Source organism: Strix aluco, chromosome 16, assembly GCF_031877795.1.
Source record: "Strix aluco isolate bStrAlu1 chromosome 16, bStrAlu1.hap1, whole genome shotgun sequence".
Lineage (NCBI taxonomy): Eukaryota > Metazoa > Chordata > Aves > Strigiformes > Strigidae > Strix > Strix aluco.
In genome coordinates this window covers 7,751,216-7,777,146 of record NC_133946.1, presented here as the reverse complement: position 1 = coordinate 7,777,146, position 25,931 = coordinate 7,751,216, and the positions used below count along the sequence as shown (strand labels likewise).

The 25,931-nt window shown below is 42.9% G+C and overlaps 1 protein-coding gene across 2 annotated transcripts in view; it reads left to right on the top strand.

The window, feature by feature from the left end:
* Positions 1-4,300: 4,300 nt before the first annotated feature.
* Positions 4,301-25,931, top strand: part of SLC6A5 (solute carrier family 6 member 5) — a 28,509-nt gene continuing 6,878 nt past the window's right edge. The window contains exons 1-11 of one of the 2 annotated variants that reach the window (XM_074841669.1): positions 4,301-4,363; positions 5,727-5,858; positions 6,164-6,337; positions 7,263-7,404; positions 7,828-7,960; positions 10,044-10,178; positions 12,407-12,510; positions 15,093-15,217; positions 19,736-19,848; positions 20,125-20,256; positions 21,301-21,400. In XM_074841669.1, the coding sequence (XP_074697770.1) occupies positions 5,750-5,858; positions 6,164-6,337; positions 7,263-7,404; positions 7,828-7,960; positions 10,044-10,178; positions 12,407-12,510; positions 15,093-15,217; positions 19,736-19,848; positions 20,125-20,256; positions 21,301-21,400 (1,267 nt within the window). In that variant the 5' untranslated portion in view covers positions 4,301-4,363; positions 5,727-5,749. Of the gene's footprint in view, positions 4,364-5,020; positions 5,859-6,163; positions 6,338-7,262; positions 7,405-7,827; positions 7,961-10,043; positions 10,179-12,406; positions 12,511-15,092; positions 15,218-19,735; positions 19,849-20,124; positions 20,257-21,300; positions 21,401-25,931 lie in introns of those variants that run through there. The other variant, XM_074841668.1, reaches the window with a different exon arrangement.

Sequence of the window (25,931 nt, the reverse complement as noted above, 5' to 3'; positions counted from 1 at the left end):
TGGTGCGGGCGAGTTTAGCCCCCTCCTCTCCTCCCCTCCCCCGTATAGGCGCACACTTCACATCGCTTACGCTAAAATATAAATACTCTCAGGAGAAGCTGACGCTAGCAGAGTGTATGCGGAGGAACAGCATCTCTGACGCTGAAACAACTGGGAAGGTTGCTTAGGGAGCATCCCGATTTGCCAACACGCTTTTTGTTTTTGTCAGTGTGAGCAAAGTTACCTTGTGCGCAACAAATCTTTGAGCAAGACCCTCAAATAGCAGATAACGCTTACGAGAGGTGATTAGGGGTGAATTACTTCGTTGCTAAAACGATTCTGGATTAACATCTGACTTTTAATGATGAGTAATTCCCCCCCCCAGTTCTCAAACATAAGTGCTTTGATGGGTGTAGGACGAACACCAACACTTGACTGCGGTTGCCTTCATCTTTGCTCCCACTTAACTGTTCTTAAGATAGTCTTAATGAAAGATAAGATTGCTTTATTGTGTGTATCGTTTCAATTTAATTAGGGCTGAGGTTTGCCCCCCACGAGGCACAGTAAAAATAGACGATATAGTCTTGTCTGGTGCAACGAGACCTAGGAAGACACAATTAAAATGTATTTGTGTTCTTTATACACAGTGAACTTCTCTCTTTGTGTATAGGTATGTGGATACATATCTGTATAAATGTATAATTTATATATATATAAGCTCTTATAACGTCTGATCCGACTGTGAACCGGAGAAATGCAGGGAGAAAAAAAAAAAAAAAGGGAGAAAAATCACACACTACAATAAAAGGGAGGGGGGAGAGGGGTAGAAATGGAAGGTTTCTCCCCATTTCTCTCTTGCTTTGGGTGCAGTAGTACGTGTTTCTCACATGTTCCCTCTAATCACCAGCAAGAAAGTTCTTCCGTGCTCTTGCTGGTTTTGGTTTAGTGATCAGCCCCCATATGAGTCACACGGAACACGCAATCCCACCGCCGCCTGAGTGACAGCTAGCCGGCGCTCTGGCTTCTTGTTGTCCCTTTAAAATCTGAAACCAAGGGTAATGATTTATCAAACTCTTATTATCAAGAAAATGTCAAACGAAGGGCACCTTGCTATGCACTGACGCAAACCCAGTCTTTCCCAAGGAAGTATAGAAAGCTTTGCTCTCGGCTGGGCAAAATCCAGTCTGTCAATCGCCGGTACTGCTGTTTTTACCTCTACCGAGTCAGTCTGTGGCTGTTTAAGACATGGTGAGTGCTTGATTTCTTTTCTTTGATATTGAAAAGGGCTGAGGGGGAGGCTTCGTTGTTAAATTTGGGTTTGGACCCCTCGTCCTCGCGTCGGTTCTCTCTGTCGGTGTCTTCCTCGTAGCGAGGAAGCGGTGCCGGCGGGGGAACTGTCCGCGGTACTGGGGGAGCTGTCCGCGGTGCTGTCCGCGGAACCCCGCGGGAAGCCGCCCGCGGACCGGCGTAGGGCTTCTGCCGGGGAAGGGGGCACGGGGGGGGGGGGCGGCGGTACCCCGAAGTGCGGTGGGAGAGTGACCGAGCCCTTCCAGATTTTATCCCTGGTGCGGGATTAAGACGAAGAGAAAACTTGCAACGGAAACAGCGATGGGTAGTTTTGTGAAATCTTCTTCTACAAAGCAGGTCTATTTTTAAAGTTAATATTAAACTGATGGAAAAGGTAGGGCTTGTCTGTGGGTTAAGGTATAAAAAGAAGACAGTTTTGAATTATAATTTTAAACTGGAAGGAAAGGCGGGGGGATGTGGGAGTGTCATCAGTAATCTGTTTAATGAATAGGGAATGCTTAAAAAAAATCTTTAGAGGAGCACATGTCGAAAACATAATAAAAAGAATAGGGAAAGCTAGCTGTTATTGGCGTTAATTCCGCTGTGGTGATGTGGTTATTTTTGCGATTCACTGTCATGCTGTCGGGTTTTGAAGGGCGGCAGCCAGCTCAGAAATGCTCACCAGCACTATTTCGCTTGTTTTTTAACATCTCCGGCTGCCTACAGGGCATATTGTCTATTGCCTCTATATATATATATAAAAAAAAAAAAAAAAAGCCGATGTGCATTGTTGAATGACAGAAAGGAAATGGGGCGTAAAATTAAAGAATCTTTCTACACTGGTGATAGGGAAGGGAGCATCCTACAGTCGTGATGTGAAATCTAACGAGGTCTGGCGGTGCAGTGCTGTAGAAACACTTACTTAAACTCGAATTACGGGTTTGCGGACGCTGGTACGGCTTGTCTGTTTGTTTTGAGTTTTTTGTGTACCTTACTGTTTTCTCCCCCAGAATATTAACGTTGAATGAGAGGGCAAGCAGGCGAGCCGGGGCACCTCGAAATTCTGCAACACTTTGTATCCAGATTTTCTAGCGCACGCGTTTTGTGCACGAGGAAAGAAATTCGTAGAATCTCTCCAATCACAGCATTTTTTTTTTTCTTTTGGTAAAATATGTGACGTTGTCATTTTAGGATTACGCCAGTCAAAGGGATATGAGCAAGCAGGTTGTGAACAGTCCCGAAACCGTTGCTCCTGGACCCAATGAAGGTGCACGAGTTGTAAGAATCAGCCCCGAAAATGAGCCGCAGGATGCCCCATCGCAAGCCCCTGCCGCGATGGCCAGGCTTCCCCGATCGCTCTCTAACGACAACAAACCCCTTTCCTCCGAAGAAGCTAAACCAAATGATTTTGAGAGGACCAAAGTCGGGATCTGCAAGCTCAGCAGCACCCCGGTGCAAGCCAACTCCACCCTCCGGAGGGAATCTGTGGAAACCTTTCCGTGCAAGCACACCCCTGGGGCGGGGGCCGCCGGGCAAGCTGCTATCCCTCACTGCAAAATTCCCGCTTTGCAAAGCACAGACGGGGACGCTAATCTAAACCTTGGTAAGAGCACACTGGAGCGAAACAACGCCAAAGGCGCCTGGGTGACCTTGAGCCAGAGTACCGTGGTTCTGGGCACAGATGGCAACACTTCTGTTCTTCCTGGCAGAGTGGAGGGGGTAAGTTGGCTCCTTACAGGGTTTCTTTCCCCTCCACCCCCGCTTCAGCTCGTGGGAATGAGAGATCTTTGTCACTCGGCACCGATTTGGGGCTGAAGCTCAAAACCCAGGTCCAAATGGGTGGGGGATGGGGCTGTGCGGCGGGGAGGGGGAAGGAGGAAGGCGAGAGAGGGTCTTAGATCAAGTGCTGTGCTGCTGGCGAGTGCTAACCCCGCCATGTGGGTATAAACGACAATCAATAGTTCCCGGCTCGTTCCGGGGCGCCCCCTGGGCCGTGCCTGCCGGCACCACCCGCTCCCACCCGCGTCACGCGTGTGCCTCCCCCCGCTCCGGGTCCCTGCTGAGGCCTCCTCCTGTCCCCAGCACCCCACGCCTGGCGGCTCAGCCCCCTGACGGCCGAATGCCTTGGAGCCTGTAACCACAAATAAGGCGAAATAAATCAACCCAACCCCGCAAGGCGTCAAACGCTCCCAGGCCCCGGCCCTGCGCCCTGGGAGGGGTCTGTCGTAGACGGGGTGCGAGGCCGGGACCCCCCCCCACGGACGCTCTCTCTGCCCCCCGCGTATCTGGGTTTACCCTGAAAGGAGGGGAGGGGGTCCGCGCGTTCATTCTGTAGAAGCGGGGTTTTTTACTTGGTTTGTGTGTGCCGGGGGACAGGGCTGGGCCCCTGCGGGCTTTGCTGGGGGCCGGCGGTCGGTCTTTACGCGTCCACGGGCACCGAGGGCTCCGCTGCCCGGAGAGGGCGGTGGGACCTCCCGGGCACGGGGGATTTAGGAGCCAGGAGACACCCCCCACCCCCCCCCCTTCCGCGGCGGCCCGATGCCAGCATCGCCGGGAGAGGCGCATTGCAGTGGAGGGAACCGTCCCGCCAAGCCCTGCGCATCCCCCCCCGGAGGAGCCAGCTGGGCGGGGGGTGTCCGGGCAGCGGGGACTGACACCCCCCTCCGGGCTGCAGTCGCCGCTTCCCCTCCCTCGGGAGCAACCTGAGAGGGGACCAGGGTTTAAAAGCCCTCTCCTGTTTTCTCCGGCAGAAAAAAGCCCGGGCAGCGGCGGGGGGGGGGGGGGGGGGGGGCTGCAGGGGAGGGTCCCCCGGCCCCGCCGCTGTTCGTCGCGTCTCCCTCTGGTGAACGCGGCAGCCGCAGCACCGCGATGCTTGTTTGCAAAAGTGGATGTTTTCCAATTTCTTTTTTTGTTTGTTTTTGTTTTGTTTTCCCCCTCCTCCCCTTTTTTCCCATTTAGGAAGACGATGTAGGGGATGAAAATAAAGCCCGAGGGAACTGGTCTAGCAAGCTGGATTTCATCCTCTCCATGGTGGGTTATGCAGTGGGGCTGGGCAATGTCTGGAGGTTCCCGTACCTGGCCTTTAAGAATGGGGGAGGTAGGATGGCTTTTTCCTGTCTCTCTACCTGCAGTACCGTGCGTGGCTAAGCCGGGCTCTGCCTTTTTGGCGGGGAGAAATCCGAGGGAAGCGGGGCCCAGCGGCTCCCGCTTGCCTGGCAAAGCCGGGCAGCAAGCCCCGGCCTAAGCCGGGCCCCGGGGCCACCTCCAGACCATCAGCGATTTAGTGAGAAGTCTGGCTGGGTTTTTCTGATGGTCAGCTCTGAAAGTAGGAAAATTCCGACAGGATTTCGTTAGAAGGCAGCGCTTTCCTTAAAAACACCCGCAATTAATCGGGGCTGGCCGGAGAGGGAGGCAAATGAAGAGCCGGCTTGATCACGCCTGGGCACAGAGGGCTCCGGGCCCCCGCCTTCGCCTAATTTAAACGCAATCGGGTCTGAATCCGCAAACGGTGCGACGGGCGAAGCGGAGGGAGGGGAGGACGATACAAAGGACGTTCGAGTGGGGAAAGTCACTCGAGGACGTTTGAACCCGGGTCGAGGTTGTTATGTTGTTTCGTGAAGTTTGGGGAATTTATTTTTTTAAAAAATCTCTTAATTACCCGACTGAAAAATAATCGTTTGAAATAGAGCGAATGCTGCTCAGCAGAATAAAGGAGGAGAAAAGTTAGGAGGGGATTTATGCCGGTAATAGTTTACAAGGGGAAGAAAAAGTTTATTTATTTGCGGAGATTCTCCTAACAGAGGCTCTTATTTGAAGGGAGAATCGGTGGGGGTTTCTGCATTCGACCTGCTGCAGCTGTAAGGCTCTTCCCTCTGCGCAGGACATCAGCAGGGAATGTTGGTGCTGTGAGCTTTGAAAACAGTTGTGTAGAGGCTGTAAGAGCTATTTTATGGTTGAGAACTAGCGATTTTAAGCCAAAATCAATTTAAAAGAAAATAGTGAGGGGTTTTTGTTTTTTTCTTTTTTTTTCTTTTTACAGTTAAGAACTTCCGAGTGGGGGGGTGTTAAAATACTAATTTAACAAGAATATCGTCTCAAGCAAATGCTGGAAATGCCGAAAACTGTTCCTCTTCCCCGTCGATGCTAGGTGCATCGGGAATCGATAACAAATAGAACATTTTTAATAGCTGCAGGTCTTGACTAAGCGCTCCCCAGTATCACGAGCAGAAATGGACCCGTTTGGGCCCCCGGAGAGCCCGTTGCCAGCCTGCGGCCGCCACGGGGGGTGCTGGGAGGGAAGGGGGGGCGCTGCCCCGCGGAGGCTGCGCGGGGCTCTCCGCACCGGACCGCGGAGGTAGGCGAGTTGCCCCCGCTGTGCTGAATGAGGAGGCGCGCCCACCCCCCGCCCGTGCGCGATGATTCAGGTTGTTCTCTCTTTTCTCCCCCCGCTCCCCCCCAAGGTGCGTTTCTCATCCCCTATTTGATGATGTTGGCTCTAGCTGGGATCCCCATTTTCTTCCTGGAAGTCTCCCTGGGGCAGTTTGCTAGTCAGGGGCCCGTGTCTGTCTGGAAAGCCATCCCCGCCTTGCAAGGTGAGCGGAGCAGGAGCCGGCCCGGTTTTGGGGAGCATGACCTGCCCCCCCTCTCTTGCATGGCTTAAGCACCGCCGCCTCCCTGCGCCCCCGCTCCGCAGCGCGTCCGCAGGCGCGCAGCCGCATGCTCCGGGCTCTCCCGCTGGTTTCCGTCTCCGCAGCGTTAGCGCGCAATTTGCGCGGTCGTTGCGGCTGGGGGCTGCGCTGTGTGCCTGCGCCAGAGGACCTGCTGCGCCTCCCCAGCTCCCCGCGGCTCTCCGGGCATTAACGGCAGTATCCTTGTCTCTCCCTTTCTCTTCCCTCAGGCTGCGGCATTGCAATGCTGATCATCTCGGTTCTAATAGCCATATATTACAATATTATTCTGTGCTACACACTTTTCTACCTTTTTGCGTCCTTTGTACCTGTGCTACCTTGGGCTTCCTGTAACAACCCGTGGAACACGCCGGACTGTAAAGATAAAAACAAACTTTTGTTAGGTAAGTTGGGGCAGGCTTTATTTATTTATTTATTTTTTTTTTTTTTTTAACGGCCTTGGTGGGTTTCCAGAGCTTTCTCCGGCTCAGCTGCGCCCCTGGGAGATGCCAGAGGAGACTGCGGGTGACTGTGGCCGGGGGAGGTTCCCAGCACGGAGGAACTGCCGCTTCCCAAGGCACTTTGAAGGGATCTGCATCATAGGGGCACTCCCCCCCCCCCCCCCCCCCCAATTTAAATTTTTCCTCATCAAAGATAAATGGTATTTTTCAACTATAATGTTAAAAGAAGTATTTTTTTTCCCCCTCTGGGTAAAAACTCTGTGTGGGGGAGAAAGCACGGAACAAAATGCTACAGCCTCTGCGTTCTGTTAAAGACAACTTCTTGGGCTTTAGCGAGGCTTACGTTTAACGAAAAAAACCCGAAAACCGTTTATGTAAATGGGTAAATGTAAATGCCCCAAACATGCAACGACATGAAAAGGGGAGAAGTAAACCCAGCAACCCCCCTCCTGGAATTGCTGGCAGCAGAGGCTCGGCACCGGCAGCGGGGTGCGGCTCCCCGCCCCTGCCTTGCCCCGGGGCTGGGGGGGGCCCGGGCTGGAGGCGGTTCCCCGGGACCCCCCCGGCCGGGGCTACGCGCAGGGGTGACCCCCGAGAGGGGCGGTGAGCGCTCCCCGGGGCGGGCAGCAGCTCTTCCGCTTCCTCAGACCCTTTTAACGCCGTAGACATTTGGAATAAAGTGGGAAAATTTAAGACTCGGTAGTCTCCGACCCTGACAGGTTCTGTAAGCAAGGTGTTCCAGAAATCTAACACAGAAGTTCAAGTAATGCGTGTGATCTAACGTTTTTTGTTGTCATTTTGTGCCCACCCTGAAAAAAAAAAAAATCTAGTCAAGTTATTTTTCTCTTTTGTTTTCATTTCTTCCTAGATTCCTGCATTATTGGTGACCACCCAAAAATACAAATCAAGAACTCTACTTTCTGTATGAGTGCCTATCCAAACTTGACTATGGTTAACTTCACCAGTGAAGGAAACAAAACTTTTGTCAGTGGAAGTGAAGAATACTTCAAGTAAGATCTTTATTTGTTTGGAGATGTTATGTTAATCTTCCTCTAAAATCCACTGTAACAGAAAGCAAATAACTGTTTGGAAGGCTAGAAATACAATAGTTAAGGACAGCAAATTATACCCATTTTTTATGCATAGGAATGATGAAAGCTAAATTTCAAACACGGGTTGTGTTCTGTTCCTACGGTGCTTAGCACAGCAGGGGTGTTGGCCCATGCCTGGCATTTTTGTCTACTACTGCAATGCAGAGAAATAAAATAATACATGGGGAGAATCACTGGAACCTTCTAGAGAAACCGCTGAGAACACTGAAGCAAAACAAAGTACTGTAGGAATTTGCACTGAATTGCTGCCTGCAGTTGCTGTCATTAATTTTTTCCTTATTTTTATTTTTTACTTTTTTTTTTTTTTTAATTTATTCCTAGGTACTTTGTATTGAAGATTTCAGCAGGGATTGAATATCCTGGTGAGATTAGATGGCCCTTGGCACTGTCTCTTTTCCTAGCTTGGGTGATTGTATATGCCTCCCTTGCTAAAGGAATCAAGTCATCAGGAAAAGTAAGAAAAATATTGGTGATTGTACACTTGCAAGAAAGCAGCGTGCTGCTTCAAGGGAATCATGCTGTGGTTTAAGGCAATGAATTACTGACAACTATTTTCAGTAAATGGCTAAGTATTAATGAAATGCCTTTTTTCCTGTCTGTGTTTTCCTGTCTAGCCAAAACACAAAAAAAGATAATTTTGGTTCTGCATTTGTTCCCTATCCTTCAATAAGTTTAAAGTGAGCGCTTGAGCTGTACTCAGTATGTGGATGGCAAAAAGGTGTCTTCAGTAGCCCTCCCTATTCTGTGTGGTGTTTGTTAAAATTCCACAATCATCTCACATTTCACTGTGATCAGGGAAATGATGATGTAAATTAAGATGTCAAGTAACAGGTTTTAAAAGCAGACCTGAACTTAAACTGCTCTATGGTGAGTGTGAGCAGTGGCAGTGTGTATCATCTTTTCCCCAAATATTTGTGTGCTATTTTTCTAAAACTCCTCCTTGCTGTAACCCAGCTCCTTGCTCTGTTTCTCTGACATCTCACGTGTCACTCTCCCCCTTGCCCCTCAAATCTGCAGCTTTCTGCCATGCCTCCTAACTAGCAACCGGGTCAAGAGGGAGCACGTCCTCTCGCTGGCATGGAAGTAGAGGCGTGCGAATTGGTCAGGCAGCTGTCTGAGCAGAGAAATGCAGCTTTTTCCTCAGCAGCAGCACAGGTTTGGGTGGGTTTTTATGTGAAATCTGCAGGAATGCAGTATCTGAGACTTCTCCATCAATGCCACTGCAATTAGCATGCAGGTTAAAATGTTAGATGATGACATGGCATAAATCTAGCTTACTTAGAAAGAGTAGGCTGAAAAGATAAAAAAAGCTGGAGCAAAATAACTAGATATTTCCTGGGATGAAGATACTGCATATGAAGAGCTAGCTGTGAATTTTCTAGAAGTGGGAAAAGGGTTTGTGATTCCAAGCTATCCCTTTGCATCTAGAAGCTGACAGCATCTATTGTGAGGTAGCTTGGGAATTATCAGAAAATCCAGAGACTCAGTGGGCCGGGGGAAAGTGGAGATAGCTTTTTTTCTTTCCCTAGCTTAAAGTGATAGGAAAAACCGTTTCATGAAAGGCTGGAGCCAAGAAGCAGAAGTTATAGAGAAGAATAAGTTGGGTTTGGATGTGGCAGTAGGTATTTCTTTAAGTAAGTCTTCATGGCCCAGAAAAATAGTGTCTCCTTGGTGTCAGGGATAGAAAACCTGTATTTATGCACAGATGAGTTCACTATATCCACAGCACAGAAATTCACTTGGGCAACTGCTTGAAATGCCTCTTGAAACAGCAAGGAGAAAGTTGGGAAAACAGTTTCAGAAGTCATTTCAGCTTGGACAATTCTGGTCCCTGTAAGATTCAGAGGTTAAAGTGTAAAAGGATTTGAAATGCTTTTGGGTAGAGTGTACAGCTTAACTGGTTATAATTTAGTCATTTTATTTGACCACAGAGAGCGCTCTGCTCTGTGCTAGATAATTGTTAAGGCATTAAACTCACAACCTCTGTTGTGTATTTAGACATAATGATGATTAGGTCTGTCTGGCTTGTTCCACTGACTTTTTTTTTCATTGGTATCATAAATATTTTCATGTTGATACGTAATTATCAAGAAATAAAAAGAGTAATAAGAATTCTTTAGGCTAAGTAAAATACAGAGAGATATCTAGAAAAAATATCAGAACTTTAAGTGGTATTGAATGGCATTGCTATATTTAGTTTCCATTCAGCTGTGTTAGTTTACTCTGGGCAAAGATCAAAAATGATATTTTCATTTAGATAGGAATTCCTATTGTTCCTCTTCAGACTTTCTTTTCTGCTTTTTCTTCCCCTCTCTGTCTAGAACCCCACCTCTTATCTCTGTTGCTACTGATATTATTCCTGTTTCCAACATCAAGAGCAGCTGTAAAATTTCAGATTTCCTGGGAAATAACCCTGGTGTCTCTGAGCCTGAGTAACTGTTTTCTTCGGGCAGTAGTGTAGCGCTTGTATTTCTCACCCTCTCTTCTTATACACCCAAGTAAGCCCCTTCAGTAATCTTTTTTTTTGGTCTGTCCAGGTGGTGTACTTCACAGCTACGTTCCCCTATGTAGTTCTCATCATTCTTCTTATAAGAGGAGTAACTCTACCTGGAGCTGGAGCTGGAATCTGGTACTTCATCACACCAAAGTGGGAGAAGCTAATTGATGCTATGGTGGGCTTATTATTGCACTTATAACTCTGCTAGGCTGAATAAGTCATACAGATTTCTTCAAGTCTGTTGCAAGTGGCAGTAATGTCATCTGTGGAAACTTGTTCTTCATCTTATGTGGAGTCTTGCTGCAGTGGATCTTTGTTACTTGTGTATTTTTTTTTTACATATGTTATTATAGATACGTAATTTAATTAACATTTAATATTTCACCTGGATCTCTTGGAGTAGGTGCATTTGGAAAACAGGGAGTTAAAAGGGAAGTATAGATTTCCATATGCTGGTGTCTGATGGATGCTGCTTTGGCTTGAACAAGCACATGAAGCTTTTCATAGATAACATAGTAAACCTACCTACGTTTCTTGAGAAATGCTCAGAGTAAGTGTATTTTACTCATTGAGCAAAGAAGATTGTAACGAATAACACATGTGAGACGTTAGATGAAATAAAATCAAATTATACATCCTAATCTAACTCACCGACACAGAGTGGCTGTGATCGTTATCCTACCTGTGTGGTAAGGAACAAGGCTCCTTGCTGCGTAGGAGAGGGCAGAATTAAGGCACATAGTACCTGGCTTTGCTCTTTAAGCACTGACTGTATAACGTTGAGTTTCAGCTCTGCTGCCTCGCTCCTGATTTCGACTGCTTTCTTAGAAGTCATTTGTTGCCAATGAAGCCAGTCGAACATGTTCCAAAAATACACATGGATTTGTGTTTGTGTAGACATCAATCCACCCATGGACCCTATATTTGTCTGACATGGCACATGAGTGCCTGTGTGTCGGTCTTACAGGTGTCTTGAGGCAGGAGTCTGGAGACTGAATTGAACCTTGAGCTGAGAGTTACAGTTCAGACTCTTTTCTCTAGAAATTCAAGAGGGATTTTTAGCAACACCTCAGGAGACTTCCTGTTTGTTTTGTGGTGGGTTTTTTTCTAAGAAATTTTTTTATTCTGTCAAAAGCAGTGTGATATCACACTGATAGATTGATAATTAAAGCTCAAAACAGTTTCCTGGATTAATTGTACAGATCTTAATTTCCTTCATATCTCTGCAATAATGGGTATTTTGATTCTTTGGTGGTGGGAGTATTAAATCTTTTGCAAACAATACAGAAATTAATTTTGCATTAAATATGAGCAGTTTTGGATCCCACATTGTGCAATAAAGAAGGTGAGAACTGTTGCATTCTGCAAAATGGGGCTGTCTGAATACACTAAGAATCTGTATAACCTTGGGTAAGTGTTCGAGAATATTCAGGCGAGCTTCTGTTTTCAATTTTGTTTACAGTTTTAACATGAATTAAGAGCTGTATATTACACTCACCTAGATGAAGGATTGACTGCTTGCTGGCTGGTAACTTTTCAAGTAGTGTTTAAGTACTATCTTCAAACTGCTTAGTGTGTGTGTAGGTCCACCTCTGTATCTGTGCACGTACATGTATCTTGATTTGTGCACTGTGGATTTGTGTGGAAAATCAGACTTTGTAGGAAAGCTTGTGAATAGATGTATCAATACTTCAAACACTTGGCAAGGGATAAATAAGACTAACTCCTCTGAAATACTAGGCAATTTAGAAATGTTTTGTCTAAATGCATTTAAGGTTTTGAAGAACTTGGTTACAGAAAAAAAATGCCGTTTGGTGGTTCATGGTTTTTTTTTATTATTATTCTTATTTTTTAAGAGAGACTTGGCAGAGCATGTCTTTTCTTCTGATGGGAGAACACTGGGCCCTGGTGTCTAAATGGCTCTGACTTAGACTGTGCTGGTTACACCTAGTGATGGAAATTTACCCTAATTTTAGTGTGATCTCATTCCTAAGCAGCGCATCAAACAACATTGAAGTTCTTGCTTTTATTGAGAAGATAAAAGTATTATTTAGGACCACTGGTGGATAAACCTGATGCAGATTTTTGCTCTTGATTTGTATTTTCTTTGCTGAACGTATTTGAACTGATATGTATCAATCAATATAGTTTGAATATTTATGCCTTCCATATACAGCAAAGGTTACATTGGCATTTTATATGGGCTCAACAAGAACAGTACTTATGTATGGGCACTATGTATTTTGGGGCAAGATTGTGCTTGTAAATGTTCTATTGACATCCATTGCTCTAAAGTTCATTTAAATTACTTATGTGTTAATCTCCTAACAGTAACACAGTGTTAATGATCTTTCTAATACTCTTTTCTGAAGCCAATGCTATTTCCCCTCCTGTCTATCTTAGGTTTGGAAGGATGCTGCCACTCAGATTTTCTTCTCCTTATCTGCAGCATGGGGAGGTCTAATTACTCTCTCTTCTTACAACAAATTCCATAATAATTGCTACAGGTATGTGAGACTGAAATCCATCAGTCTTATTAAAAAGGTCTGTCCAAAACCAGTTGTCTTCCAACTTGCAGAAATCTGTTTTGAAAGACTGTCCTCTTTTTCTTTTTTTTTCTTCTTTTTTTTTTTTTTTTATTTTTTATTTTTATCTTTGTTTTTTTCCTGTTTTTTTCCGGTTTACTTTTTTTTTTTTGTTTAATTTGCTGGGTTTTTTTAAATTGTTTTGTTTCTTTAATCTTTCTGGGGTTTGTGTATTGTATCTCTCCCCAGGTCCCAATGTGCTAGTCTCAAAATGAGCCTTAGGCTTATTACAGTCCCTATGGGCTCGTCATTTTCGGAATCAGCAGTTCTAGGTGGAAAGGCAATCTGGGAAGCTGTCAGCAGCTGTGAGCAGTGGTGTGAACCCCTGCCAGTTGGCAGCCTCTGCTGAAGAACAACCCATGTGCAGAATGAAATGGTTTGCCATTGTGAGACATGCATGAGTTCAACACCTGATCTCTATATATGTGATTCCTGTCTCTCCTAAATGTTATCTTTTTTCCCCGATTACTTTTATTGCAGTTTTACATGTACAAAGTTATTTCAGGTTGTGAAATTTAAAATCACTTTTATTTGAAATTATTGACAGTTATTTTTAGAAGGAAAAAAGTCATCGCTCTGGTGGCATGGCATAGTTTTTCAATCAAAAACTGTGCCAGATAAATGTCTGCAGATGGAAAAAACAAAGCCAAGTGGCATTAGTAGAAAGCCTCACTGCTATTTTACTGTCTTTAAAGCCAGTCTCGTTTCTATTGAAGTGAACCTTTACTGATTCCTGCAATGACAGAGGTGCAGATTCATGACAGCCAACAGCATGCACAAGCACTTTCCCAGGGGCACGCTTAAAATCTTTCCTGAACCAAGACTAAAGAACATGCTCCTTGGGATTTGAACTCCCATATCCTATAACTTCTAAGTACTATATGCAAAATACTACCTTAAAAAGAAATTTGGATCAAGATTTTAAAAAGGAATCTCAAAAACATTTCCTACTAGTGTTCAAAAGTAATCTAAAATAACTATCCTAAAATATGGAGGAATAAGTAACGGTGTTGCATACTCAGTGACTCCCTCACAGAAATACTTTGGGTCCTATTTTTGAAAATGCTTGTCTTGGGCTTTGATTTTTTTGGTTGATGAATGAATATGTTCAGAATATCGGGCCAAAAAATGGCAGAAGCAGCATGCTATCTTTCTGCGTTAATTTAGCAATATTTTGTGGAGTTTGGAAAATGTTAATGAAAATTTTGAAAGAAATACGTGGTAATGAAGTATAAAAATCTTACAGGTCTAATACTAAATACATGTTTTACCTATGTTAGAGGGGGCTATGGGAGACTGAAGCAGAAATAATTAGAAAAGCTTAGTTACTTCTAATCTTTTAAATTTTACAACACATCTTGAATACTGAAATGAAGCATGACTATTTTCTCTTTCAGTTTTTATATTCATTACATTCTAATACTGCAGATAAAATTGTAGTTTTCAGTTACATATTAATTTTAAACATCATTAAATAATCTATAATTGCAGTAAATTTACATAAATTCACTTCATAATGGATACCTAAAATATTTTACTTAAAACTTATCTGGGTTTTGGAAGAAAATTAACACATGATGATTCCAAACAGAATAATGCAATTTTTTTTCTGTACACCTGAAGAATTAACATGATCATTCCTGTTAAGAGATGGTCTCTTAGAGATTCCAGAAGTTTGCCAGATCAGTGAGGTTCTTGACAGCTTTTCAGGTTGTATTTCATTCTGTTCCTAATGAATAGCAGTAGGAATAAGCAATGCTAGCCAACGTAAAAATACCCAGCAAAACAACATTTAAAATGAGTGACTTGTTTATTCCTAAATTGTAGTAGTTTTAGGGGAAGACTTCTGGATGCACATATTGTGAAAAAAAATAAAAATCCCATCAAGAATGTAATAATTATGGATGGGGATCATGGGGGCTGGTTTCCTGTCAAGTCACATGTACTTACCCAGTATAGTATGACACTCAGGTATGGATTTCTTGAGATTCTCTTAACAACAACAATGGAAAATTGTACCAGGGAATTCTCTATAGATGGGCAGGCATTTCAGTGAGTGCTGCAAGGTGCAGAAAGCTTAACCCTGTGTATAAATACAAGAAAGATACAGGACAAAAATCATCTTACCTGGACGGTGGTGGTTAGTCCATATGTAATAGAGTGAGCAGATTGCCACATCAGACAAAGAGTAAAACACTGTGTTACAAATCACTGCTGCTTTCTTCAGAGAGGCCAAGAGCAGAAGTGCTCATCCTCCTGCATGACCTGTGGCTTCCTATATGGCATGTGGGTGATGGGAACTTGCACAGCTGATTACTGGTGGTGGTGTGAAGACTTCTGTTATCTCTGATCAGCACCAAGCATACCTGATACCTGTAAAAGTGTACCTTCACCAGTTCCCACAGGATGTGTGTGCTCATGAGAGAGACTCCTGAAACATGTACAAAACCTTCCCTTGCACATATTGTAACAAGGTGACATGGCTTCTTGTTTTTTCTTTTCAGGGACACACTGATAGTCACATGTACCAACAGTGCCACAAGTATATTTGCAGGCTTTGTGATCTTCTCAGTTATTGGCTTCATGGCAAATGAGCTCAAAGTGAATATTGAAGCTGTGGCAGACCAAGGTAGGGCATGCTGCCATTTCACTACTTAGGCACCTGGTGGCACCTTCAGCTCTATTATTAATGATGACATTGACATTGGAAGTGGGAATAATGACTTCAAACTGGAGTGGATTAGTAGACCACTTGTAGGCATTTCCGTACAAAAGAAAGTACACTGGGAAGTCAAGATATTACTTGCTGCCTCCTTATCACTTGTTTGGTAAGAGAAAGTAGCAAGCTGAGACTCATTTCAAATCTTGATGTAAATGACTGATGGGGGGGTAGGATGAGATGTCTCCCTCACATAGGCTAAGCGATCACCAGCCTTCTCATTTTTCTCTGCTGCTGCCTTGTCAGGTCCTCCAAGGTAAAAGTTGCTCCTGATGGTGGGAATATTGAATGAGAGGAGGGTGGGCTTCATGATGTAGGGAGTAGAAGAAATACGGTGAGAAGTATTGAGCTTCTGAACTGTGGGGAGCAAGGAGCTGCCTCCATGAGGAAGTAAAAAAAATTTCAGAGAACAGGTTAGAAGATCTTGGTTAGTGAAGTGAGATGGTTGCAAACGGGGATCTGAAATTCTTAATTGTTTAAGCTGGATGTGAGTGACAAGAGTGTGACTATAATAACTTGTAGTAACTGTAATAACTTGTATACGTATTTACGATTGTCCCACCAGAGCTGTTTCTGTGAGCACATGGGGTGTTAAGTGTATTGTATTAGCTTTCAGCACAGATAGAGTCATTTTGAAGCACTGAAGGGAAGTAATTAATAGCTTCTCCATGAGCCATGGGGATAGTTCCCAATGTTATCCCTGCCAACCCACAATAACATGGAGCAAGAGGAGGCTCTGAATGGGAGAAGGACAGGAGAGTTCAAAAAGTGAATATCGCATACTCCTGGTTTCTATACATGATGTGTCTCACTGTCTGCGTTAATGTGAAGACACTAACCCACTAACCTTTTTTCTGACGGGTTTGTTGTGTTGGATAAATTCAGTGCTGCAAAGTGCTACATGTAGCCTAAGATACCTGACTGACTGAGCATCATGAAATTGTAGCAGTTAGTTGACAACAGGGGATAGAAATTAAGACAACCTTCCATAGTTTCTGTACGGTAATATTCACAGGTCATTCTGGATAAATTAGGTATGAAGGTTAATCGGCATTTAACAATGTTGTGGGAGCTAAATGGAAAGCAGACTGCATGAGCTGGGGACACAGAAATCCTGTAGTTGTAGGAACAAGAAATAGTGAAGCAGATGAAGCATTCTGTATTTTTTTCTTGAAAAATACCTGTTCTTGAAACTCTAATGATTCTAATAATTTATTAGAAACCAGCTACTACTGGTTAAAGGAGCAGAGGAAAAAGATCTTGCTGCTGGTTAAGAAATAGGAAGTTTCCTTTTGCTTGTTCCTACTCTGTAAACTAAAACATGGATAATCCCACAGAATTTGCAGTACTTCTGACCTCAGAGATGCAAATAAAGGTGCTGGGTCACGTTCAGTTTCTGTAGCTCCTTTGGTTGGTACATGGCAGCCCAGACGTTGAGGTGAGGAGAAGCTTGTGAGCCACAGTTCAGTCACAGGGCGTTAGTTAGTCTGGGACTTGCACCAGTTGACCCGTGGTGGGATGGGCTGCTAACCGGGCTGCAGATTCAGCTGGAGGGTCTGAGAAGAGAATTTCATGGGATAGTCAGCTGGCAAACTCTTTCCTGATAGCAAGTAGTAGGAGAAACTGAACTTGCAAGCTAATGTAATGTCAATTCAATCTTCAGTGTCTTGTCTCTCCTTTTTGGTCTGCCAGCCAGCTAAGTGCGAACAAAAATGTTTTATTCTCATCCCCATTTCCTGGCTGGATTAGACCATTGTGTTTGGAAAACTCCATGTGAAGCCAGGTGTTTTAGGAGTTTCTATTAGTCTTTTTATTTTAGACCTTTACCTCCATCCTAAAACAATAAACAAAAAAACCCCCAACCCCAAAATCTAAACCACACTGCGCTCACCAAAATTATTTGTAAGGAGTTAGAGTCAAAGAATCTGTGCTTGAGTGAAGCTGCAGTGGAAGCTCTGAAGGAATGGACAGAGTGGGGATGGAGTGACATAGCTCTTAGGGCCGGAGGAGGAAACGTTTGGTTCAGCTGGTTCATCTCCCTGGAGATGGCACAACATGGAGCACAGTGGACGGCAATCTCTTTTCTGTGCAGTGCTTGTTGGTGGCCTTTGAGTGAGCGACTGGTCCCAGGCTGGGGCTCTCTGTTCCCAGCTGTTTCAGCAGCTGGTCCAGGGGGTGTGAAAAGAGTTGTCACGAGACAATCTTATTGTAGGGCTGTCAGTGCGTTTGTAAGAGCCCTTTAGGCCGTTTAAAAGTATTTCATGAGGGTGAGGTTTCACTGCTTTCTGTGATGGAGGAAACAAAATTTAGTCATGTAATAGGAGACAACTGTAGAGTAGAGAGAGAGTGAAGATTAGGGATAATAGCAGACTGAGTTAGCACATTGAATTAACAGAATTAAAAAGCAGACTCAGCAAGTGGGGAAAAGAGCCAGCCCTTGTCCCTGCCTACCTTTTTTTTTCCTCAAGTTGTATTTCTTTTTGTAGTGAAGGAGAACACAGCCAAAATGATGATGAAACACAATCTCCTCCCTTCAAGTTTTCAAAAACTTGAATGAAATGGTTAATGGAAATAGGAAGGGATTTTTTTCTTTTTTCTTTTAGGAGTGGTGGAAAAAAAAAATTAGTCTGAAATACATTGCCCCCCCCCCCCCCCCCCCCTTAGAATCTTCCTTTCAGGAAAAAATAATATACTTGATGAACAAATAAAACACCTTTCATGGATGGAGAGACAGGACAATCTATTTTCATTCTGCTTTCTCAGTTTGATTAAGCACATACTGCAGCTGAAAAAATTTTAGTAATTTAAAATGAAAGTTCAAGGTCATTTGACTTTTTTTGTTTCAACACATATAAAACCTTTGGAGTTTTCCTGGCTTTAATAGCCCTTTAGGAAGAGTTCATATCCCCTGAAATCTCTGAAGATGGAGAGGGTGGGAACCAGTCTCCCTGTGACTGTTTACCTGTGCTTGGATGCTCCCTGGCACATGATGTCTTGGAGAGTTATGAGGGGCCAAGATGGAGAGATGTGCACTTTCATATTCTATAACTAAACTTTTCCTAAAAGTTTGATTAATGGAAGCTCCTTATTCTGAGACTTAATTAAACTTCTACATGCCGGAAGCTAGTGCAAACAGAGCCTTTATCTCTAATAGGCAAGAAGATATCTTTAATCAAGAGATGAAAGAACATGTTCATGCATACATAGTAGTTCTACATGCACCTTTCTATTCCAAAAAGCCATTTTCCTGCACCACATTTTGAAGGCAGCAACAAGGCAGCAACACCTGTACATGTACAGTGTTATTTTTTTTACCACATTGTTAACTCTCTTTTTTTTTTTTTTGTTCAGAAGGAACTGCAAATATTCCACAAGTTGCCCGTGGAGATTATTTCACATGCTGCTAAAACTGTGTGTTTTTTCTCAATATGTGAGACAGCAACAGTTCTCTGTTGAACAGAAACAGCACGGGGAGCTGTAGGAAATGGGATCCAATAATCCAGATAAGAAATGGCCAGGACAGAGTGAGTTTGGAGCCCCTTCTTGTGCCATGAGTCATGGGATCGGCACAACTTGGCTCTCATTTGTATCTCCTGACAGGAAACATCCTTCAGAGCATTTAAGATGGGCACTCCTTTAGCTGGGATAAATAGAGAAAAGTGCCATCTACTGTAATGCTACCACCACACTCCTGTAGCCTTTTCTCCTAGGCATATCTAAGCATATTTGTAAAAATATTTTTTCTTTATGGTCAGTAAAATTTATAGCCCAGGATATCAAACCAACAAAGAAAGGAAAACTCCTAGTTAAGGCTTTAAAAGACCTTATCTCCTTACTTTTTCTGCTGTGCATTATTCCAGAATTTCTCATGGATTTTTTAGATTCATGGTAGTTATTACCTTGTGTCTGGAATCAGCTCTGTGCATTTGTTATGTTCTGTCCTGCTCATTTGACTGTGTACTGATGAGTTAAAAAAGAGTATTTTCTTTTCCTTTCATCCCTGTAGTACCCAGGGGTGGTTGATTGCTATGTTGATCATCCACTGATGAGGTGAGCTGAGCTGCTTATTGGCAGGAATGTGGTCGCAGAGCAGGAAAGAAACATAGCTGCAGTACATGATTTTTGTTTATCTTCCGTTTGGATCAGTATGTTAGTACACTGCTTAAATATGTATTCTGCAGCTTGGAAAGTAGGAGCATATGAGTATTTGGAAACTTACAGCCAAAATAGTAATTAATCATGAGAGGCTAAAGGGTTAAATCTTTCTGTAAATAGGAGAGACTGAATCAGATCTTTTTCACTTTTATCAAGCAAAATAATATTGTATTAGACTTTGAAACATGACTCTTCACATCTCCCTCTTTTCCATTCAGTCAACAATATTAATGCGACACAAGATATCACAGCCTTTATTTTTCTCATTTCTAGGTCCTGGAATTGCTTTCGTGGTTTACCCAGAAGCCTTAACTAGGCTTCCCCTCTCTCCCTTCTGGGCTATAATATTCTTTTTGATGCTTCTGACACTTGGATTGGACACTATGGTAAATTGCTTTGTTTCCTATTCCTTTCCTCTTGCTTTTCCTATTTATTTGTTTGGAAGACCATGAGATTACTTGCTATTTTCCATGTGGTCAGTGAACACATTCCGAAAAGAGGAATGAAGTAAGGCCATCAATGCTGAAATCATTTGGGTGAAGCTTTGGCGTTGACGTCTGAGTGTTTAAGACTTAGAACTCAAAATAGTCTCTCATGTTCCACTATATCCAGTTCAACCACTTTGTGTACACTGAAATGACTCCTTTTATTTTGTCTTTCAGTTTGCCACTATTGAGACTATAGTGACCTCTGTTTCGGATGAGTTCCCCAAATACTTACGTACGCACAAGGCACTGTTCACTCTTGGGTGCTGCATCTCCTTTTTCATCATGGGATTTCCTATGATCACTCAGGTAATAATATTGTCTTTGAGAGTCACTCTCTGTCCCCAGTCCCCCTCTGGTGGCCGTTCTCCTCCTGCACAAGTTGCAAAAGATTAAGCTGAATTCTGCCGCATGTGCAAAAACATCAGGTGAGTCTGAAAGCCTTTTTTTTTTTTTTTAATGGCTGCTCTGAGCGAGATATATTTAAAAGACTTTGTTGTTCAAAGTTTGTTTTGCTTTGCTTCTAAAATTTATCCCTAGCCAAACATCTCCAGAGTATTTATGTAAGTTAGCTATTCATTAAAAAAATTTTAGATGTTTTAATATCATATAAACATGCAGACCAGTTTTGGGTGCCTTCCTTCATGGATTAGATACATACTAGTAGTCTTGGCAAACTGTGAAGTCAATAATGAAATTCTCATCTACCCTTGACAGTCTTCAGCATCTTTTGTCCACTAATTTCTCCAGCTTTATAAACTATCAGCAATTTCAAGAGGAGGTGCAGAAAATCTGTTCTGCTATTTTATTCATCTTTTTCCCCCCACCTCATCACCTACCAGCCCAACTTTGCTGTTCCAAAGCCTAGGATGGATTCAGTCCTTCCTTCACTTGAATTATGCCGCTTAACCTCTGCCCTGAAGCTGGGGTGTTATATCCTTTCCAAAGAGATGAACTGGACTCACAGTATTCCTGGTTTCAATGGTGATTTTGCCTTTGACGTAGTACTAAGTGTCTAGAGACGCTGCTGGTGGAAAGTCTGGTTGCAGTTCAGTCGTTAATCTGAAAGGACTGAGACCCATGTTGTCCCCAGCTGTGTTACCAGACTCAGGGGTACCCTCTGCTTTTTTCTTGTTGGATTTGATAATTCAGTCAGCCAGAAGGAAGAAACTATAGTGCAGTGTGAGCCTGTGTCTGGTTGGTGTTGGGATGCTTATTTGGGATAGAGAGTCCCAGGTCCTGGCCCTGTCTGTTTTGCCTACCTTAGCGTCAGTTAGAGTTGTGACACATATGAAGAGAGACACTAGCTATATGCCACAAGTAATGGTTCTTTTATCTTTTTTTTTTCTTTAGGGTGGAATGTATATGTTACAGCTTGTGGACACTTACGCAGCTTCTTATTCTCTTGTCATCATTGCCATCTTTGAGCTCGTTGGAGTTTCCTATATATATGGTAAGAAAAAATACTGTTATTGGACAGCCTATGCCAAAGTAATATTTTAGCATATGGTGAAGTAGCTGGTAATGTGAAATTCTTAATGAAAGGAGTAACACTTTTTTTTTCTTTTTCCAAATAAAAAGCCTCAGAATTCCCTTATTTTGAATGGAAGCATAATGGGACTTCATTAATATAGGATTCCTTTAAATACATGTATTCAAAAGACTTTCATATAATCTAATGTCCTTTTCCCACCAATAGCTTAAAGCCAGTGCTTAGAGATAAGCATAAGAATAGACCAAGCATTCAGTGCTTCAGTGACACTTCTCCAGGGAGTCTTTCACACTCCAACAGTTTTACCGTTAGAGACTTCCCGAACTAGAAGTGATATCTTTGCATTTAACAACTTTGGAGGGATTTATTTTCCATGCCTACATCCAGCCTTCCCTTTAGCCCATCTGTCTGTAACACAGAATCAAGACTGCAGCTGCTCGGACTGATTAATTCTGTACAGTGGCATCACCAGTTATATCGATCCATGTTGATATATGTTATGAGGAAGATCCTCAGCTAGTATAAAGCAGTGCAATTGCCTTGATGCTACTGTAGCTACATCAGTTGACACCAGCTGGTGATTTGCTCCCAAACTTGTCCAGTGCTTTCAGATTGATTCTTGGAAATGTGTGATCTCAGATGGTTGTGGTAAGAAATGTGAAGATCTCCCTACATAACACATGATTAATTTATGTCTGGAATGTTGTGATGCCACTTAAGACTTGCATTCAAATGCAAAGGAAGAGCTGAATCTCAGTGTTAAAGATGACAAAGATAAGGCTGTTTTTGCTGTTGCTATGGACAGGAATTAATTATATATTTTGTATCAGATCGACATAAACAATCCCAGCATGTTCTATTGAAGGTGCATATATAGCAGCATGGTCTTAGGCTCTGGGCCTGTGCACTGTATCTGTGTTGTGGGGTCCATTCTGTAATATAAATGCATTAAAAAATTGTACTTGTCATTCAAAGCATGCAGAAGTTGTTGCTCTTGCTTGAGAAATTAATGTTATAGACAGGACAGGGAATCAGCCCTTCCTTGTTTTTTCTAATTTAATGGAATTACAGAAGTGTATTTTATCTCCACTGACATCCAATCCAGTGAGCAGGTCTGAGTGGTTGTAAGCTAAGTGACCTAGTGAGGAAACATTACAGAATACAATAGAAAAAGTCAACAGACTGAGAGAAAATTTGGTTTAGACTGATTGTGTTTTGGTTGATCAAAATGCTTGTTGAATTTTATGTAAGTATTTTAATGACAGTTGGTTTGGAAGTGTAATCTTTGTGAGTGAAATGATACTGGTAACTGCTATCAGCTTTACATTGAACCAGTCTTCTCAAAGGACCTGAGTGTAATGCTTTGAGATATCTCCTGAAGCAGAGAGACGGGTTTTGGGGGTTAATTAGCAGAACTCCTTGTTTGAAAATCAATGCTGGCAAGTTGTGCCATTGCTCTGTATTTCGGTTTTATGAAGACACGCAAGGTTTGCCCATTCCCTCACCCCAGTTACCACCAGGTTTAACATTTACCCGTTCCTGTGGAAACACCACTGGGTGTGTGTCATCTGAGTCATTAACATCTGGTTATTGAACTGAGCAATTTCCCAGCTTTCCTAAAACCATTGCAATTCCATAAGAGATGGTGAGTGGGAATGCTCAAGAAGAGTATAAGGGTTTGTTGTTTTCATTTCTTTCCCCTTCTTCCTCCTCATGTGTTTGCTGAGAGCGTGCCTGACCAATGCTGTGCTAAAGCACTAGATGTCATCACTCTTCCTGGCCAGCAGTATCTACAGCATCACCCGGTCTGTGTCCAAAGGATTGCCCGCTTTAAAGCCATTGCCATCAGTGCACAAAATAAAAACTCCTTGCCTAGAATATTTTTAAATAACCCCCAAACTACTTAAATCAGTATAATTTCTTAGTTCTGTATGTTTTTAAGTAAGGATGAAAGTAAATAGGGAGCAAATACTGGCTCTGTTCCTCCTCTGAACACTGTGTGGCAGAAGCACTACAAACCTGCCTTTATGGAACCACATTTTATTAGGCTTGGAAGCAAAATTGCTCTGGCTAGTGCCTGCTTTGCCCAACAAATTCAGCATCCCTTAAAACACTATCTTTTATGAAAAACATCAAATAATACAGAAATAGCACTGCAAGGGAAAGACTTGAATAGAGGAGAACTTTTTTTTTTTTAGTTTAATGTAATCAGACTTGGAAAAGATCTGCCGATTACAAATCATTCTTTCCATGCTTTCTATACCAACTGATTGTTAATCAACAGATGTTAGTAAAGCCTTTGATATAAACTGTTTCAAAGTTATTCCCTGGAATCAAACTTTTACTAGACTAAAGAGCTTCTACTCTTTTACACAAAAAGGAAAGTTTTACTTTGCAATCATTATCTGCTTGACTAATGTCTCATAGCTGCTTCTACTGCATTAAAGCTGCTTTTCTAAGGACTGTTCATAGGAACACAGCTTGTATATTTGTGTTTTGCATGTTGTAAATACAAGCAAAGCTGCTGCTCTTGTTATATTCCTTCAAGCAGTGCTTAAAATTGGCATAATATATTTTCAAGCTCTGACAACTGCTGTTTTACACTCCACTGACACCTTTCTCTGTGTACTTGTACTCTTCATAGGAAGCAGGTAGACACAATCGTGGCAGGTGCTTTTATGATGAAATAAATCTGTCTTTAGTTCTTGTTACATGTTCTGCTTGCTGAGCCTGTTGAGATTTTTAAATTAAAAAGAGGCACACTTGGTTATTCCCTTGCAATCACTTATTTTCCAGTAGAGTCAGTGCTACATAATCCAGTCAAATGCTGTTTTTTATTTCACAGGCTGGTATAGTTGTTTATTCTCCAGTTGTTTAGATTATGATGCATGATTGGTAAAGGATAGCTTAGAGCTGCGGGTATTAATTTAATCATCAGCATAATTCCCACCATTGCATTTTGTAATGTGAAGCTAAATACAAAGATCCTTGTGCTTCAGTGAAGCACTGTTGGAAACTGAAAATGTATGACCTTAACTTTGTTCGTGCTCCTTCTAGATCTGTTTTTGACAGTCTGTTGTTGTGAAGGTTCGTTGTCAGAGTGAGTGGTAACTGCTGCAGTGTGTCTGTAGAAAGCGTTAGTAATTTTGAACATTTTACCTGGAGCAGAATATTGCAGTAGTTGTCTGTCTAGGTTTGCATTCTTCTTTTTAATGGATTTTATATCTGCAGCGCTTATGAATACATCATCCTACTTTAGAGAGTGGAAATTGAGATATGGAATATTGTGTATTGTTTATTTCTCAAAGTTATTCAGCACTGATCTGAGAGGGAGACCAGGTATACTAAGATTTAATCATCATTCTGTTAACTAAAGCATCCTTCACATTTTCCCGTGGAACCTGACAAACCTATTTTCAATCTTTCACTGGGAAAGAGATGAGTGCTGTGCAATCCCTGTATCTGTTTACACGCATTTGACTCCTGAACTGCTAATATTTAAAAGTGCCTTAAACTGTGAATATCTACTGACAATTCCAAGAAGGAAGTAATTTTTTTAATTGGAGTTTCAAATAAATCTATGCTGATTTGCATGAAGCTTGCATGAATTTTGGAGACAGAAGCCCCTGGTAACTACCCAGTTAGGTATACCTCCCTTGCAGCAGCAAGTGTGGCTGAAGTAGAGACACTTGGATGAGCTTTAAACTTTGTGGAACGACTCTTCAGCCCATACCTTGTGCTGCTGCAACTAGTGTCAAACTAGTTGTGTTCCCACCAGAGCACACTGCAGGGATGACTGCTGTGTGAGCATCTCCCACGTAGCTCGTTGCAGATGCTGCACTGAACCGTAAGAAGCACAGAGACAAATCATTCAGCTGCAGCAAAGATCTCCTTTCAGGTAACCCTGGGGGATCCAGGTATACAAAACTCTATTACAAAATGGAGAAGCACACCATGAGTCCGACAGGTGCTGAAGTATGGTGATTCCAGGGGTTGTAAAAATTACATGTGTTTTACAGAGAAAAGAAGAGGCTTTCTGAAGAAAAGCATTTACTGTAGACAGTGGAAAAGAGGAAAAAAAGGGAGAGAAGTTACAGATACAGAAAAAAATGTGATATCTGGGTCCCCTTGGGTTAGGTTTCTAAGCTTACACTCTCTGCAGGTTGTACGTTCCCGCCCCCCCCCCCCCCCCCCCCCTACAGTTTTTGCAATACCATCATCTTGTTTAATTTATTTTTCTTCTCTATTTCTTATCATAACATAGCTTTTTAGCTTTTCTCTGACATGCTATCTGCCTGAACTGGCTTACTCTGTGCTCGCCCTCTGTGCCAGACCTTTAGGGCTGCTCGAGCACCTGCCAGCCCTGCTTTCTTGGAGGTGCATCAGAAGAGACTGAATATTGAGCCGTTGCTTTTTTACCTCCTTAATTCTTGAAACAGTGAGATGGATATATCTATTTCTCCTGGATATCAACATAAAGACTTCAAAATTA